At 40.4% G+C, this 16017-nt stretch overlaps 1 protein-coding gene across 13 annotated transcripts in view; it reads left to right on the top strand.

Annotated features, from left to right (window-relative positions):
• Positions 1-29: 29 nt before the first annotated feature.
• The window catches only part of dlg2 (discs large MAGUK scaffold protein 2), a 1295060-nt gene continuing 1279072 nt past the window's right edge, over positions 30-16017 (top strand). For 12 of the 13 annotated variants that reach the window (XM_062977087.1, XM_062977095.1, XM_062977092.1 and 9 more), the window contains exons 1-2: positions 30-169; positions 7017-8075. In XM_062977087.1, the coding sequence (XP_062833157.1) occupies positions 8057-8075 (19 nt within the window). In that variant the 5' untranslated portion in view covers positions 30-169; positions 7017-8056. The remainder of the gene's footprint in view (positions 170-7016; positions 8076-16017) is intronic. The other variant, XM_062977094.1, reaches the window with a different exon arrangement.

The following is a 16017-nucleotide window of genomic DNA, read 5'->3' as shown; positions in this document are numbered from 1 at the left end:
CCCGCCCTCTCCTCAAGGGAGCTTCCGATTGGCTCGGCGAAGGGCGCCGGGCTGTCAATCATTAGAAGGCCGTGGCTGAAGCGTTGCTAAGGCGAGGAGGGGCGGAGATGATGGAGGAAGCAGCCGCCGAAGGACCAGAGACGGAGCCTCGGTGGCGATGGAGCTGAAGGTAAAAGATTCGATACTGGGAGGGTTCTCATTGTACACACATCAACCCCACACTGGGTGCATCTACACTGCGGAATTAACCCACATCAATACCGCTTTAACTGCCATGGCGCAATTCTGTGGAATTATGGGAGTTGTGGTTTACCCAAGTCCCGCCCAGGCGTGCTGGTGCCTCACCAAACTACAACACGGATGATCCCATAGCCTTTTAGGCATGGTAATTAAAGTGGGTTGGTTCTTCAGTGTATACTCTCTTAATTACTCTGTATTTTAGCAGTATACAGTAGGCATAGGCAAACTTGGGCCTTCCAGGTATTTTGGACTTCAACTCCCACAATTCCTAACAGCCTCAGGCCCTTTCCTTTTACCCCTCAGCCGCTTAAGCGGCTGAGGGGTAAAAGGAAGGGGCCTGAGGCTGTTAGGAATTGTGGGAGTTGAAGTCCAAAACACCTGGAAGGCCCAAGTTTGCCCAGGCCTGGTATAGAGTTTATAGAATGCTATAATACTTAGTGTAGTATTAATTAGGTTTATTTTCAATAGTAACTCCCAGGCAATCATTCGGCACCAAACAATTATCATAGGTGCCGGTTAACTGAGAGTCTACTGTATACACAAAGGTAATATTGCTCCAAAATTGTCTCCTTTCAAGGCACACACATTTTGCTTCGCTATTGCCCAAAACTATTTTTAAAATATTGTGTAATGATAATTTTCTATTCACCTCTCCTTGCCGGGTGCAACAGATGACATAAAGTACTATGACAAGGCATATATTGCAATACATAGAACAAACGATGGCACCAATACAAATAACAAAATGCAAAGTTATAAATTCATAATTTAAAATGGACTGGATAGGCCTGCTGGAAGAGAGAATATAATAATAATAATAATAATAATAATAATTTTATTTTTGTACCCCGCCACCATCTCCCCAGAGGGACTCGGGGCGGCTTACAGATATAAAACCAACATACAATAATATCAAATACAAAAACACACAAATAAATTTAAAAGGCATTAAAAATCATAGGCTTTCTGGCTTGTATTAAATTTTCTTCCAAGCCATGCTGAAGAAACCAGGTTGCTGCTATGGCTCAATGTTGTAGAGTCATGGGAATTGTAGTTATACAAGGTCTTTAGCCTTCTCTGCCAAAGAGTGTTGGTTCCTCACCAAACTACAAATCCCAGGATTCCATTGAGCCATGTCATTTAAAGTAATATCAAACTGCATTAACTCTGTATTATTGAAGGTTTTCATGGCAGGAAGCACTGGGTTGTTGTGAGTTTTCCGGGCTGTATGGTTATATTCCAGAAGCATTCTCTCCTGATGTTTTGCCCACTTCTATGGCAGGCATCCTCAGAGGTTGTGAGGTCTGTTGGAAACTAGGCAAGTGGGGTTTATATATCTGTGGAATGTCCAGGATGGGAGAAACAACTCTTGTCTGTTGGAAGCAAGTGTGAATATTTCTATTGGCCAGCTTCATTATCATTTAATGGCCTTGCAGCTTCAAAGCCTGCCTGTTTCCTGCCTGAGGAAATCCTTTGTTGGGAGGTGTTAGCTGGTCCAGATTGTTTCCTGTCTGGAATTCCCCTGTCTTCTGAGTGTTGTTCTATATTTACTGTCCTGATTTTAGAGTTTTTTAAAATACTGGTAGCCAGATTTTGTTCATATTCATGGTTTTCTCCTTTCTGTTGAAAGAAAGCAGCCAGGCATTGAAGTTGAAAGGCCAGTCAGTGACAATCAAAGTGGCCAATAGAAATATTCACACTTGCCTCCAACAGACAACAGTTCTTTCTCCCACCCTGGACATTCTAGAGATATATAAACCCCACTTGCCTAGTTTCCAACAGACCTCATAACCTCGGAGGATGCCTGCCATAGATGTGGATGAAACGTCAGGAGAAAATGCTTCTGAAACGTGGCCACACAGCCTGGAAAACTCACAGCAACTCAGTGATTCCGGCCATGAAAGCCTTTGACAACACATGCTGAAGAAAACTGTTGGTAAGGGACACTCAACCTGTATGTGATCCTTCTCTCTCTCTCCTCCTTCCTGGCTCCTGTCTGAGGCTGGATGGCCATCTGTCGGGAGTGCTTTGATTGTGTCGGGATGGCCATCTGTCGGGAGTCTGCATGGCAGACTGGGGTTGGATTGGATGGCCTCTGGTGCTTTCTTCCAAATCAATGATTCTATGAATCTACCACTTACTGCTGTGAATGATCCTATCAAGCACAGGATGTTTACTTTTCTGAACTCATCAGAATCTTTCACTATCCTCATCTCTTCCCATTCGCTGGTCCACTTTGTTTATTGTTCATCTCCAGTCATCCTGCACATCTCATCGCTCGAGTCCCTGCCAAACATTTGTCTCCATCCCACAATCTTCTATTGCATTTTCTGCCCTGTCACTGTTTCTCTATCCAGTACATCCACACTGTAGAATTAAAATAGTTTGACACCACCTGAATTGCCATGGCTCAGTGCTATGGAAATCTTTACAGTGCTCTTAGCCTTACTAGCCAAAATAGTGCTTGTGCCTTGTCATGATTCCATAACATTGAGCCAAGGCAGGTAAAGTGGTGTCAAATTGCACTAATTCTATAGTGTAGATCAGGGGTCCCCAAACTTTTTAAGCAGAGGGCCGGTCCACGGTCCCTGAGTGTTGGGGGGCCGGACTATAGTTTGAAAACAAATATGAACAAATTCCTATGCACACTGCATATGTCTTATTTGTTGTGCCAAAAAAAAAAAGCCAACGAAATGTTATGGTTTGCAAAGGCACTGTGCTATATTTGTGTGTTAACTGGAACAGCCAATTGGCTGAACCTGCAAAGACCTGTAATTTGATTTGAAACTGTTTCTGTTCTGCTGCTGGAGAACCAGTTTGAACAAGTTTTTGTTCAGTGTGAGTCTGTGTGGTGATTGAGTACTGCCTGGGGAAGATGGCTCTGTACTCAGAGAGTCCTTGCTATTTCTGAGGCCTTGTTTGCTGCTGGGAAAAGAGGATGAAGAACCAGGACTGTATTCTTCACTGAAGCAGATTTATGGACTGAAAAAGGACTGTTTGTGACTGCTGGGTTTCTGTAAGCAATCAGAAGGACCGTTGTGAATACCATTGTTCTTTGGATCTCTTGGAATTAGTAAAGTCTTGTATTATTTGTTCTGCAAATCTGAGTGGTATGTCATTGTTCTGCAGGGTGACTCTGGGCTCATGGGCACACGTAAGAGCTTCCGTTTACCATCTACAATCCACAACACAAAAGAACAATACAATATTTAAATATAAGAACAATTTTAACCCATATAAACCTACCAGGATTTCAATGGGAAGTGTGGGCCTGCTTCTTGCTGATGAGATAGTCAAGTTAATTAGGATTGTTGTTGTTGTTGTTGTTGTTAATGTTGTCGTTGTGTGCCTTCAAGTCATTTCAGACTTAGGGCGAGGCTAAGTCTAAAACCGAGGGCGGGGGCCAGATAAATGACCTTGGAGGGCCGCATCCGGCCCCCGGGCCTTAGTTTGGGGACCCCTGGTGTAGATGCACCCTCAGTCCCACACTCACATGAACAGTCAACACCAGAAGCTGTTTTGCGCAAAGAGGAGTAGCTATATTTCCTACTCTTGCTTTCTTTCCATAACTACTTCCTTTATTAAGGCACCACTTTTTGTCTCTACCTCTTTCTTCAAGTCTATAGATGGCAGCAGAAGGGAAATTGAGAGAATGCACTATCGAGGGAGTAGAATCAGCAGGATATAATAGTTTGCGCATTAGAGTCTTACTTCATGCAATTTGTGTGGCTGATGTGACTCTAAAGCAGGCATGGGCAAACTTCGGCACTCCAGGTGTTGTGGACTTCAACTCCCACAATTCCTACCAGCCGGTAGGGAGTTGAAGTCCAAAACACCTGGAGGGCTGAAGTTTGCCCATTTCTCCTCTAAAGAAACCCACCCTGCCCCTATATCTTGGCAGTGTCACTTGTCATGCCTTCATAGATCTTCCTAAAACGTACCTCACCCAGAGGTGCACATCTGATTGTGTTTTAACACTGCCTTTTATGATTTCTTCCCACAACCTTTTTAGTCATCCTTATAGCGCTCACGTCAAATCTGCCAGCTCACAGCCTGTGTACATTTTGTCTTTGTCTTATCCAATTTTTTCCAAATCGCCAAACTTTGCTCACTTCTGTGATTGTACAATATTTTTTCTCAAAGTGTTACAATGAAGAGTTCATCTACACTGTAGAATAAATGAAGTTTAGCACCACTTTCATTGCTCAAATCTATGGAATACTGGGAGCTGTAGTTTGGTGAGGCACCAGCGGAGAAGGCTGAAGACCTTGTAAAACTTCCACTTATGTGATTCCATTGCATTGAACCCTGGCTGTTAAAGTGGTCCCAAATTGCGTTAATTCTACATGTAGTCTGCATTTTCCTATTTGGCTTTATTGTACAAATTTTTCTTCCAGGCGCATCTAATCTCCAGGAAACACTTGCATTTGATGCGGTTCACCTCCCTGTTTCCTGAATGCCGATTTTCCTTAACCCACTTTTTATTTAACTTTTTAGTTTATGTGTTTGTTCTCCCGTCTACATCCCTCACTTATTTTATGGCAATCCTATCTTGATTCATTGATGCCCTTCCATACTCATCTGGTATACTGTCACAAGAGTCCTTACTAAATCCTCTACTACTATTGTTTATAAATAAGGACTCTTCTATAGAATCAGAAAGTTTGAAGTGACCCCAAGGGCCATCCAGTCCAACCCTATTCTGCCATTCAGGAACATACACTCAAAGCACCCTCCGACAGATGCCGCCTAGCCTCTGTTTATAAACTTCCAGAGAAGGAGACTCCATCACACTTCAAAGCAGCATATTATTTATTTATTTATTTAATTTATATACCGCTCTTCTCCCCCAGAGGGACCCAGAGCGGTCTTACACAATGGCTGAATTAGATGCCACATAATAATACAAATGTACTAAAACCAAACATAAAACACAATTAAAAGCCGGTATCCAAATCAAATTAAAACAATAAAAACCATGTGACCATTGCAACAGGGGCAGTAGAATTGAGCCAAAGTCATAGTCAGTCCGTGTTCAACTTCATATTCATCCACAGAATCCATCAAGTCATACCAACTCATATCCTAGGATGGGCCAAAAGCATGGTCCCACATCCAGGTCTTCAGCTGCTTCCTAAAAAACATGAGTGAGGAGGCTTCCCTGCTCTCCCGCGGAACCACCACCGAAAAAGCCCTGTCTCTTGTCCCCGCCAACCGCACCTGTGACGGCGGTGGGACTGAGAGCAGGGCCTCACTCGAAGAAGTATTACACTGGCAAACAGCTATTACCACCAGGAAGTTCTTCATAGATCTTCCTAAAACACACCTCACCCAGAGTTTCAACATTGCTTTTTATGGTTTCTTCCCACAACCTTTTTAGTCATACTTATATTAGGTGGAATCTTTTTTCCTGCAGTTTGAATCCATTGCTCCATTGTGTCCTAATCTCCAGAACAGTAGAAAATAAGTTGGCCTCCTCCTCAAGGTGACATCATTACAAATATTTAAATATGGCTATTACGTCCAGTCTCAACAATTTGTTTTCCAAGCTGAACATACACGGGACTCTTATGTGCTTTTAAGCTCTAATTTATGGTAACTCTGGCCATAGCAAACAAGTAGCAGGCAAAGGTATCATTAATAACAAATACATAACTTTATTGCAGACCAATTATTCCCATCTTCCCATCTTATAGCACACTTTGAGTAAAGTTATTCTGTATCATTAGTATGATATTGCCAGTCTCATTCCTACACACTTCAGTTTTATCTTGCCTTATATTATTTCCTCACCACAAATCCTACCTTTATTTCCACAGTCAGTAGTTTCTCTTTGGAGTCTTTTTTTGTCACATGCCTTCTGCTCTATTGGTACCTTCTTTGCTTTCACTGTCTAAGCCAATCACCATCCATCTGCAAATTCACCTTCCACGCTCCATTCTGCATCTGTTACTCAATCATCACCTTATTTATCTACAAACTTGGTTGCAGTTTATGCTTTATTGCATTTATTCTATTTCATGAACCTTAAATATGTTTTTGTTGGATTGCCATGACTCCTTAAATGTCCCCCATCTTTGGATCTAATTCTCCTCCTGCTGTACTGTATTTTTTCTCTGTCTCTCCTGCTGACTTCTTGTTTTTTAAATACTTTTTGCTATTTCTGCAGAATCCATATCTCAGGGTTTCTGTACTGCTTTGTGTTGTTATGTTACTTAACAGGTGCATCTAAATCTAAAGATAACTGCCCACGTTTGTGTTCTTCATTGCCCTTCACTGCAACATTATTCTTTATATAAACAATTTTAGGTTCAGTTCTGCTTCACCTGAAATAAGGATCATTGTTCTTTTACGAAAAAACAATAAAAACCCCAGGTTGTGGCAATATTACTTCCTTATGGGGAGACAAAAATATGTGTTGTCGAAGGCTTTCATGGCTGGAATCACTGGGTTGCTATGAGTTTTCTGGGTTGTAAGGCCATGTTCTGGAACATGGCCATACAGCCCGCAAAACTCACAGCAACCCAAACAAAAATATGTTTATGTCAAAGCAGAAATATAGGTTTGTGTCTGCTTTCCACCAGAATCTATATTGCCTTCCTGAACAAAATGTTTACCCTTTAAAGAAGATAATTGCAATGCAGGTTTATATGTGACTTCTGTTGTAGCTTTACATGCCTAAAGGGAAACATTTGCAGACTAAATTGCACTTTGAACCTTTGTTTTCAACATTATGGAGAGAAAAGAAAACTCTTACTGCATTTTTTCCCTTGTAGGAACAACGGGGAAAATACGAGGTTATGGTGAGGCCAACCAGCTGTGCCAGCAAGCAAGGAATCTCTGGACTGACTTCATGGCCTCCTTTGTTCTCCATTGATATCCCAGCCTCTTTGCATCACATTTGGGGAAGCTTTTGTATGAACTTTGCTCCTCTCTCATTAGGCAGCTGCTGCTGAGCAAAGAGCGAAGATGGCAAGAAGTCAGTGACTCCGATGCACAAGCGTCTGTTCCACCAGTCTGCCCTGCGAATAGCACTGTCACTTTAATAATTCCATTCGGGGGATTGCTTTCAATCCTCTTGGGCTTAATACAGCTGAGGATCAGAGGAACATTAAAGGCCAGAAGGCTGGGTGGAGGAAATAAAAATGCAAGTGACGACTGTTTGGTTAGCCGAGTGAAATCTGGACCTTTCTTCCCTTGATATGCAGAAGAGCGTTGTGTGCATCCAGTGTTGTCTCTAACTGGTAAAAAGTCACCTGTGATTCCAACAAGGAAAGGAAAAAAATCCCTTGGAACTGCGTCTGTCTTCCTCCGAAATTTTGTTTGGATTATTTGGGAACTGGTTCTAAGTTTCTCGGTGCCAGAATGTGTTGAAGTGGATTATTTGGACTGCCAAGACTTGGACTGTGCCTTAATTGTATTTCCTACGTTCAACTAATTTCTATTTTCAAAGAAAAACAAAAACCCTTTGCTGTCACGAGGGATTCTTGTACGATTTTGTAGGCTGATGGATGTTTTCTCTTGTATATTTTTATAGCTTGGGAAATATTTTACAGATTTTGACAACTCCGTTGGCAAAAATTCTCTAAACTTTTTCTCTCCTCCCTGTTGCTGTTCGATGAGTGGAAGTTTTTGAGCTGGAGAAAGTTGATTGCCAGTGTGGAAAATGGAGATCTAGAGATCTGTTTCTAAAGCTAAACTGTATAAGTGTTTTGAGTTGGATGGCAAACTACTGACCTCACAAGGCAATCCCAGTGGGACACTTTTCATACCGGTAGATAAGTTCTTGTATCCTGTGCCAGGAATTACAGCAAGAATGCCAGTCAAGAAGAAAGGTGGGCTATGAAGCTTCCTATCTCATTTTTTGTCTGTCTTTTTCATAAATGGATTTCACCTACATGCAATTTTCCATTAAAAGCATTTCAATGGGAGCATGACATTGTTGTTTTGTTTTTCTGTGACGGGACAAAAGAGTTTTTCATGCATTTGTATTTGCATCCAAAGAGGGTGGCTTAGATTTGCAATTGCAATTGTTATTAAATCTTGTTCTAATCTCAGGTTTTGATTTCTCAAAACACATTTTGACTTTTTAGTACTGGGATAAGGAAAATGGAAAGAGCATTTCCAATTAACTTATTTTGTGAAGTAATTGCAGCGCAAAATCATTTTTTGACAGGAAGGGAGTTTATTACCTGCTTACTTTTACTTCAATGTAGAATGCACTTTACAAAATAACCAGTCCAAGTAGTTTACACTAAGAAACCAAAATATTTTACCGATGTCTTTTAACTTGATTGTAGGTATATTTCTAAATATAACAGTATCTTTATTACCTTATAGCTGTTACATAGCAGACAAAATAAGTGAAAGACGAGGATGATCACTCCTCCTAAGATTCATGTTAAATAAAGCTACTTATAAATAAATATGGTTTGAACCATTTTCCTTACCGTATCTAATATTAAAATGTTGCTTATGCTGGTGTAGTTAACCAGTATTTTAAAAACTAGTTCTGGATTTTCTCCAACATTAAATAAGAGTCTATATAATATTAAGCCCACTGTTTAAATTGATAATGCAGTTATTCCTATTATGGTGTGCATCATCAACATAGGAAGATGCTGTGGAGGAGGTGCTGGCTGTTGTATGTATAGAGTTTATATACGAGGGTCACTCCAAAAGTAATGCACAACATTTTTTTTTAAAAAAAATCTTATAATACAGCACTGAGGTATGTTTCTGCTCATAGTACCACAGTTGTATCCTCAATTTTTCTTTGTCTTGGTAGGCAATCCCAGCAACTGAAGGGGTGTTTATATTAATTTTTGTCTCTGCCCTTTCTCAAAACCTCCTATGGGAGTCTAGCCTACTCTTATTCAAATTCACCAGTGCCATTGCTTTCATCTTTCTGCAGCCATGCTTATATTGCACCTGAATTCCATGTTACTTTTCTAAGTGTAAGTTTGGTCAGTAAAGAAAGGGGATGGGATGGGGACCCAGTAAAACTACAAGAAAGCGTCAAGGACCATTTTCTTTCTTTTTTTGTCCCACTGATCATATTTATGTTTTCCAAATGCCCAACCATTTATAAGTACTCTGCAGAGACAAGGAGTGGAATAAGTCAGTGGCAGACAATATGTTTGAATTTTTACAATCCTATGTGCAATCCTTGGACCTGTTGAAAGATTATAGATAGGAAAACAATCATGTTCTTAACAACCTGGAGAGTAAGGTAACACTAGGCCAGGTGGATCAGTAATATGTAAACATATGTAGCAACTTCATACATTTGGTGTGTGGTTCCCAGAAATGGCACAGCAAAGGTACCATGTAGCAGCAGTCCAACATTGTTTTAGTATATCATGTGCTGAATGTAATCAAACCCTCCATTTTCACAGTGAGTCCCAGCATTGGAGGCAAGACAAAAATATAAAGCAATTATTTGTTTAGCAGTAGTTAGCACTTTTGATGGTTAAGAAATATAAATCCAGTAGAACTAGGACATACTACTGCTTGTTCTTCTCAGATCAAACCACTGGATAAAGGTTCTTGTGACCAGGCTAACATTTCTGGAACCTTTGCCAAAAAGAGTGATTACGTGAGGGTTTAGCAGTGTTTGTAATCTCCCAGCCTTGTGGCTGCATGAGGGTAAAGGCTTCCCCATTCTCCAATGATAAAAAGAGGAGGAGAAAACTATTTGAGCATGAATGCAGCAGTTCCTCCAGAAGTCAGATGGAGCCCTAGAGCTGAGACAACAACATGCATTTCTTGCATGTTTAGCCATTGGATGTTTGGAGCTTCCCTGCAATGTGCAAACATTGGCTAATAGTTTAACGAGGTGGAAACCAAGATTTTGATTTCATGAGCAGACAAAATAAATTCATTGCATTTTCTTTCTCTGGACAATTTACCCCCTGAAGAATCAGCTTGCATTTGCAAAACATAAAAATTCCTGAACCTAACATGTTTGTATATACAGTACTGGAAAAACAACAACAATACTTTGCTTTTGTCTTCCTCCAGCTCATTCCAACTGTTGATAGATTGCTATCCTTTGTAATCTAATTAAAAAATAAATCAGAGGCCATTCTAGACTCCACCTCATCAGATGCAACTGGAGACCATAAAAGCTAATACTTTTTCCCCGTTTCACAGATACTACAAACTTATATCTTTTTATATTGAAACAAATGAGCAGGTCTAAGAATTCCATGAGAGGGAAGGAGCTTTAGATCCATCCCACATTGAGCTAAATAATTTATGTGGGTTCCCATCGATGATGATTCAGCAGCTGTCTTCTCTTGCCTCTAAAGAAAGGAATCATCAGATCCACATTTATAAGGCTACCATGGAATATGAATATTCATTATCTTGCTTCACAATGTCTTAGAGGAAGAAAAGAGTTGCAAAGGGGATGTTTTGCTTTAGCATTAGAGTTATTTGGCCAGTCTTATTTCAAAGCTGCAAAAGGTTTTGGAGTTGAGTTCAAGCGCCATACACTCCAGCTGTCTTGATCTTGCAGGGTCTCAATTAATTCCATTTTTCAGCTGATTTAAAAATGTCCCCATATCTCTCTCCTCCTCCCACTTTCCATCATTGTTCTTAGCTTACTACAAGCTGAAAGATAAATGGAGAAGTTGCTTCCACTTGGCAGCAGAGAGATGAAGAAAGCAGCTGCTTTGAGTCACTTTTAGGAAAGGATATTCATCATCACCATCACCACCTTGCCTTCTCTGAGTCCATGCAAAAGCAAACTGCTGCTTCGTGTGTGGATTCCTTCTTATTCCCAGTTTTTGCCATCTTGAACATAATCTTACATTGGACCACATTTTCATAATGATAAATGTTGGAGGGTAAAAAGCACAGATCCGTTATAAAATGGTACCTGGTTTACAAGCATTGTATAAGTCCGTAGTTACTTTAGAGCTTGTAGACTTAGGAATAAGTAGCCCTGCAACTAAATAACCCAAACATTATTTTATGGATATTAATGGCTATTCATTTCTAATCATAAGTAAGGTGTGCTTAAGATAATATTTAAATAGGAAAGCATCTCAGTGACACTACAGTCAGACTTTCACATTTGCATGGTTAGGGGCAGAGGACCCCCATGAAAATGAAAAATCATGAATAAATTACTATCAGATCATGTCTGGCTCTACACTGTAGAATTAATGCGGTTTGACACTATTAACTGCAGTGATTCAATTCTATGAGATCCTGGGATTTGTAGTTTGGAGAGGCACCAACATTGTTTACCAGAGAAAGCTCAAGACCTTGTAAAACTGCCATTGCCGTGATTCCATAGCATTGAGCCATGGCAAGTAAAGTGATTTCAAACTGCATTAATTATAGGGTGTAGATCAGCAGTTCCCAACCTTTGGGCCTCCAGGTTTTTTCGACTCCAGCTTCCACAGTTACGAACAGCTGATAAGCTGACTGGGATTTCTGGGAGAAGTTCAAAACACGTGGAGGCCCAAAGGTTGGGAACCACTGGTGTAGATGCACCCTAGATTCCCCTTGGACTTTAAAATTAATTCAGAAGTAGGTGGGAAAACTGACTATTTTTTCTCTCTCTTTTTAAAAAAATGAGCCACTCTTTTCTCCAGAATGGATCTGGTTGTGCTTCTAAGCAAATAAAAGTAAATATACCCAAAGAGGAATGCTATTTTCTATGTATCTGATCTGAGGTCCGTACTCATGTGTTGGGAGTTTCTCAACAGCACTGTTAGAATTGAAGTTCAGATTTTTGTTTTTTGGCAAAATGTAGGGCTAACACAGGACTGGGTCAAAGAATACACAGAAATAGCCAGGCTGTTGGCAGATCCTGTGAAAAGCTGTTTTCTCTTGGAAGAGCTTTCGTTTTTGCATGAAAACTAAAATTCTGTTATCAAGATGAATTAGAGAAACTAGAAAATCAGTAGAATCTGAGGAGCAGAGTTTGTGTTTCTTGTCGGAGCTGATGAGTTGAACAAAATGATTTGAAGGGATAGACTACAGGAAAAAGCAGAAGGCTAGAAAGCAAGACTGAATTCTCCATAATTTATTTGCCATTTAAATTTTAATTCCTGCACATGTTAAGAGGGTAAATTTGTTGTTTGCTATGTAGTTTCAGCCACAGGAGTCAACCTTCTAAGGGTGGTTATACATTGTAGAATTAATGCAGTTTGATGCCTCTTTAATTGCCATGATTCGATGCTATGGAATTACAGAAGTTGTAGATTACTGATGCACCAACACTCTTTGGCAGGGAAGGCTAAAGCCTTTGCAAAACGACAACTCCTATGATTCCATAGCATCGAACCATGGCAATTAAAGTGGTGTCAAACTGCATTCATTCTCCAGTGCAGATGCATCCATAGTCTCCTAGCTGCACCATCCATTGTGTAATGCAGCTCAAGAAAAGCTTTGCTGCTTGCTCCTATGAAAAGAGTCAGTTGACAAAAACACATGGCACAATGGCTCTCATAACTGAGCAGATGGCTAAAATTATTTCCAGGAAGAACTGGAACTATTTCTATAATCTGTGGTTGGTTTCACAAAAAAGATACTTAAAAAAAAGGGGGGGAAGAAAGGGGTGATGGAAGCATACATGTATTTAATGAGACAATGTGCAATATGACAGGAGAAGGAATGCCATGTAGAGGCATGTTTTGCTTGTCGGTTAAAGTTAAAAATAAACAGAAGGGTGGTAAATGTCAGGGACGGAGAACCATTTTCTTTGGCGTGATACGCATTGGAATTTGCTTTGCTTTGCTTGGATTTGTTGGCTTTTCTTCCTCTTTTACAGTCTTCGTAGGCAGCTATTTACAAGGCTGCCAGATGGGAGTCATCGGGTGGTCTGAAACTGTTTTGAAAGACAGCACATTTTGGCAGCGTGTTTTTTTCTAGAACATATCCTCTTCCCGGTAACAATCCTTTGTCTGATAATGGCATTTGCGTGTTTTTACAGACTTAACAAGGTCTGGTGCAATGGTTGTGCTTTATTGACGGTGTTTTCAGGTTCTCTTAGGACATGCAGTGTCTGAGCCTTTGTGAAGCCGTGCTGGATGCCACTGTTGATATAATTCACATTCAGCTTGTGATTATAAACAATTTTATTGAGACCTGGGGCTTTTTGCTTGGTCTTCGGGATAAGCAGATGAGTAAGAAGCACTTAAGTGCAAGGATGGCTACTGATGCTAAGAAAAACCCTTTGTCCTAGAAATAGGATTCAAGCAATTTATAAAAATCAAAACAGATACAGATTTAAGAAACAGACATACAAAAATCCATTGTTAAAGTATAGAGAGCCAGCATGATATAACGGTTTGAATGTTATACTATCCGTGCAACTACATGGTTGAATTAACACAGTTTGGCACCACTTTCACTGCTATGGCTCAATGCTGTAGACTCACGGGAGTTGTAGTTTTACCCTCTTCAGCCTTCTCTGCCAAAGAGTGTTGGTTCCTCACCAAACTACAAATCCCAGGATTCCATAACATTGAGCCATGACATTGAATGTAATGTCAAACTGCATAACTCTGTATAGTCGAAGGTTTTCATGGCAGGAATAACTTGGTTGCTGTGAGTTTTCTAGGCTGTATGGCCATGTTCCAGAAGCATTCTCTCCTGACGTTTTGCCCACTTCTATGGCAGGCATCCTCAGAGGTTGTGAGGCCTGTTGGAAACTAGGCAAGTGAGGTTTATGTATCTGTGGAAGGTCCAGGATGGGGGAAAAAACTCTTGTCTGTTTGAGGCAAATGTGAATGTTGTAATTGGCCAGCTTGATTAACATTGAATAGCCTTGCAACTTCAAAGCCTAGCTGCTTCCTGCCTAGGGGAATCAATCAGGAAACATTCAGGGCCAGTTAACACCTCCCAACAAAGGATTCCCCCAGGCAGGAAGCGGCCAGGCTTTGAAGGTACAACCCTGCATTATCTCTACATGTAGATGTACCCTTAGATTCTGGAGACCAAGTGCAAATTCCTTCTCAGCCATGGAAACCCACTGAGTGGTGTTGGGAAAGTCACACAGGCAAACTACCTGTGAGCACAGATTGCCAAGAAAATCCCATGATAGATTCGCCTTAGAGTCACCATAAAGTTGGAAATGACTTGAAGGCACATAACAAGTGAAACCATAGAACTGAAACAGTTTGAAATATTTTAGCTTTAGCATTGAATATGTTTTAATGGATTTTAACTGTGAACTTTTAACACAGTTACGTTTAATTCTGTTTGAATGTTCTCATATTTGTATATTTTAAACTATGTGGTCGTACTTTTAATGTAAGCTGCTTTGAGTCTCCTTTGGGAGGGAAATAAAGCGGGGTATAAATAAACATGATGATGATGATGATGATGATATAATTCAATTAAAAACAAGAAATAAAAGCCTAGACAAAGTTGAGCATGCTCAGCAAAAAACCGTGCAGATGATGAAAAAAGAAGAGCAAGCAGCTGTGTGTGGAATTTATGGCTCACTACAGCACAGATTTAATTGAAATAGCATCCCACTGATTTACAAAAAAAACAACCCTTACTATTAAGTAAGGGAGCGTGCATGCAATAAAATAATAAAATAAGACAATAAAATAAAGAGATCTGCAACCTAAAAGCCTAAATACCATAAAGGCAACTGATCTCATCTGATCTTGGAAGCTAAGTGGGGTCAGACTTGGTTAGTACCTGGATGGAAGACCACCATGAATACTAGATTCTATGGGATGCATTTCAGAAGAAGGAACTGGCAAAACCACCTCTGAGTACCCCTTGAGTGAGGAAACCCTATGAAGTTCATAGGATCACCATAAATCGAGAGGCAACTTGAAGGCTCCTGAACAGCCACACTCTTCCCCAAAATACTCCATTCTGCTTCTTGACTTTCCTAGGCAATAGGCAACAAGCATTGTATGGTGGTCACTGTGTTTGGTCCTCAGAAGGCTATTTTTTCCTCCCCTCCTACCTTCCAGATTTTATGCCTCAATGATTATTTGATTGTCTTCATATCAAGAGTTCCTTTAGTCAGTACCAACCTCTTGGTTGTAGATGGTGTGGTTTTACAATAATAGACTCATAGAATTGGAAGGGGCCTCATTGAAGTCCAACTTCTCTTCAGTGCAGAGTTTCTAGCAAAAACATCGCCAGCAGGTAGCTTTCCTTGAATAAGGAAGACCAAGAGAAGAGTAGATCCCATCACTTCTCTAGGCAATTGGTTCCATTGCCCAATCACTCTTACTGTCAAGAAGTTCCTTCTAATGTTCAATCAAAACTATTCAACCTCTGGGGCAATAGAGAACAAATCTGTCTCATTTTTCACTAAAATCCTTTAAGGCAGTGGTTCTCAACTTGTAAGTCTCCAGATGTTTTGGCCTTCAACTCCTAGAAGTCATAACAGTTGGTAAACTGGGGACTCACAGGTTGAGAACCACCACTTTAAGTCATTTAAAGAGTATCACCCACTCAGTTTTTTATTCACCAGGTTGAACACGTTGCAGTCTTTCCTCATATGTTTTGTTCTCATTCTTGTTGCCTTTATTAGAACCTGCCCCAATGTGTCTACAATACTCACTCCATATTTGCTGGCGTTAGGAGCACAGGGCCCACATGAAAATGGAAACCGTGAATAAATAAATAGCTGTTTTTCTTAATCTGAGAGATGTTTTTAATCTGGAACTTTCTAGGTCTTTCAGTATGACTCTATGGACAGCTTCTGCTGGAAGCTGAGCATGGAATTGTATTGGAGAACCTAGACATTCTTTAGGGAGGTAATATCTTTAGAAATGTCTTGGT

The sequence above is a fragment of the Anolis carolinensis genome, chromosome 3, assembly GCF_035594765.1.
Source record: "Anolis carolinensis isolate JA03-04 chromosome 3, rAnoCar3.1.pri, whole genome shotgun sequence".
Lineage (NCBI taxonomy): Eukaryota > Metazoa > Chordata > Lepidosauria > Squamata > Dactyloidae > Anolis > Anolis carolinensis.
The sequence above is the reverse complement of the archived record's forward strand: the minus strand, read 5'-3'. Positions and strand labels throughout refer to the sequence as shown.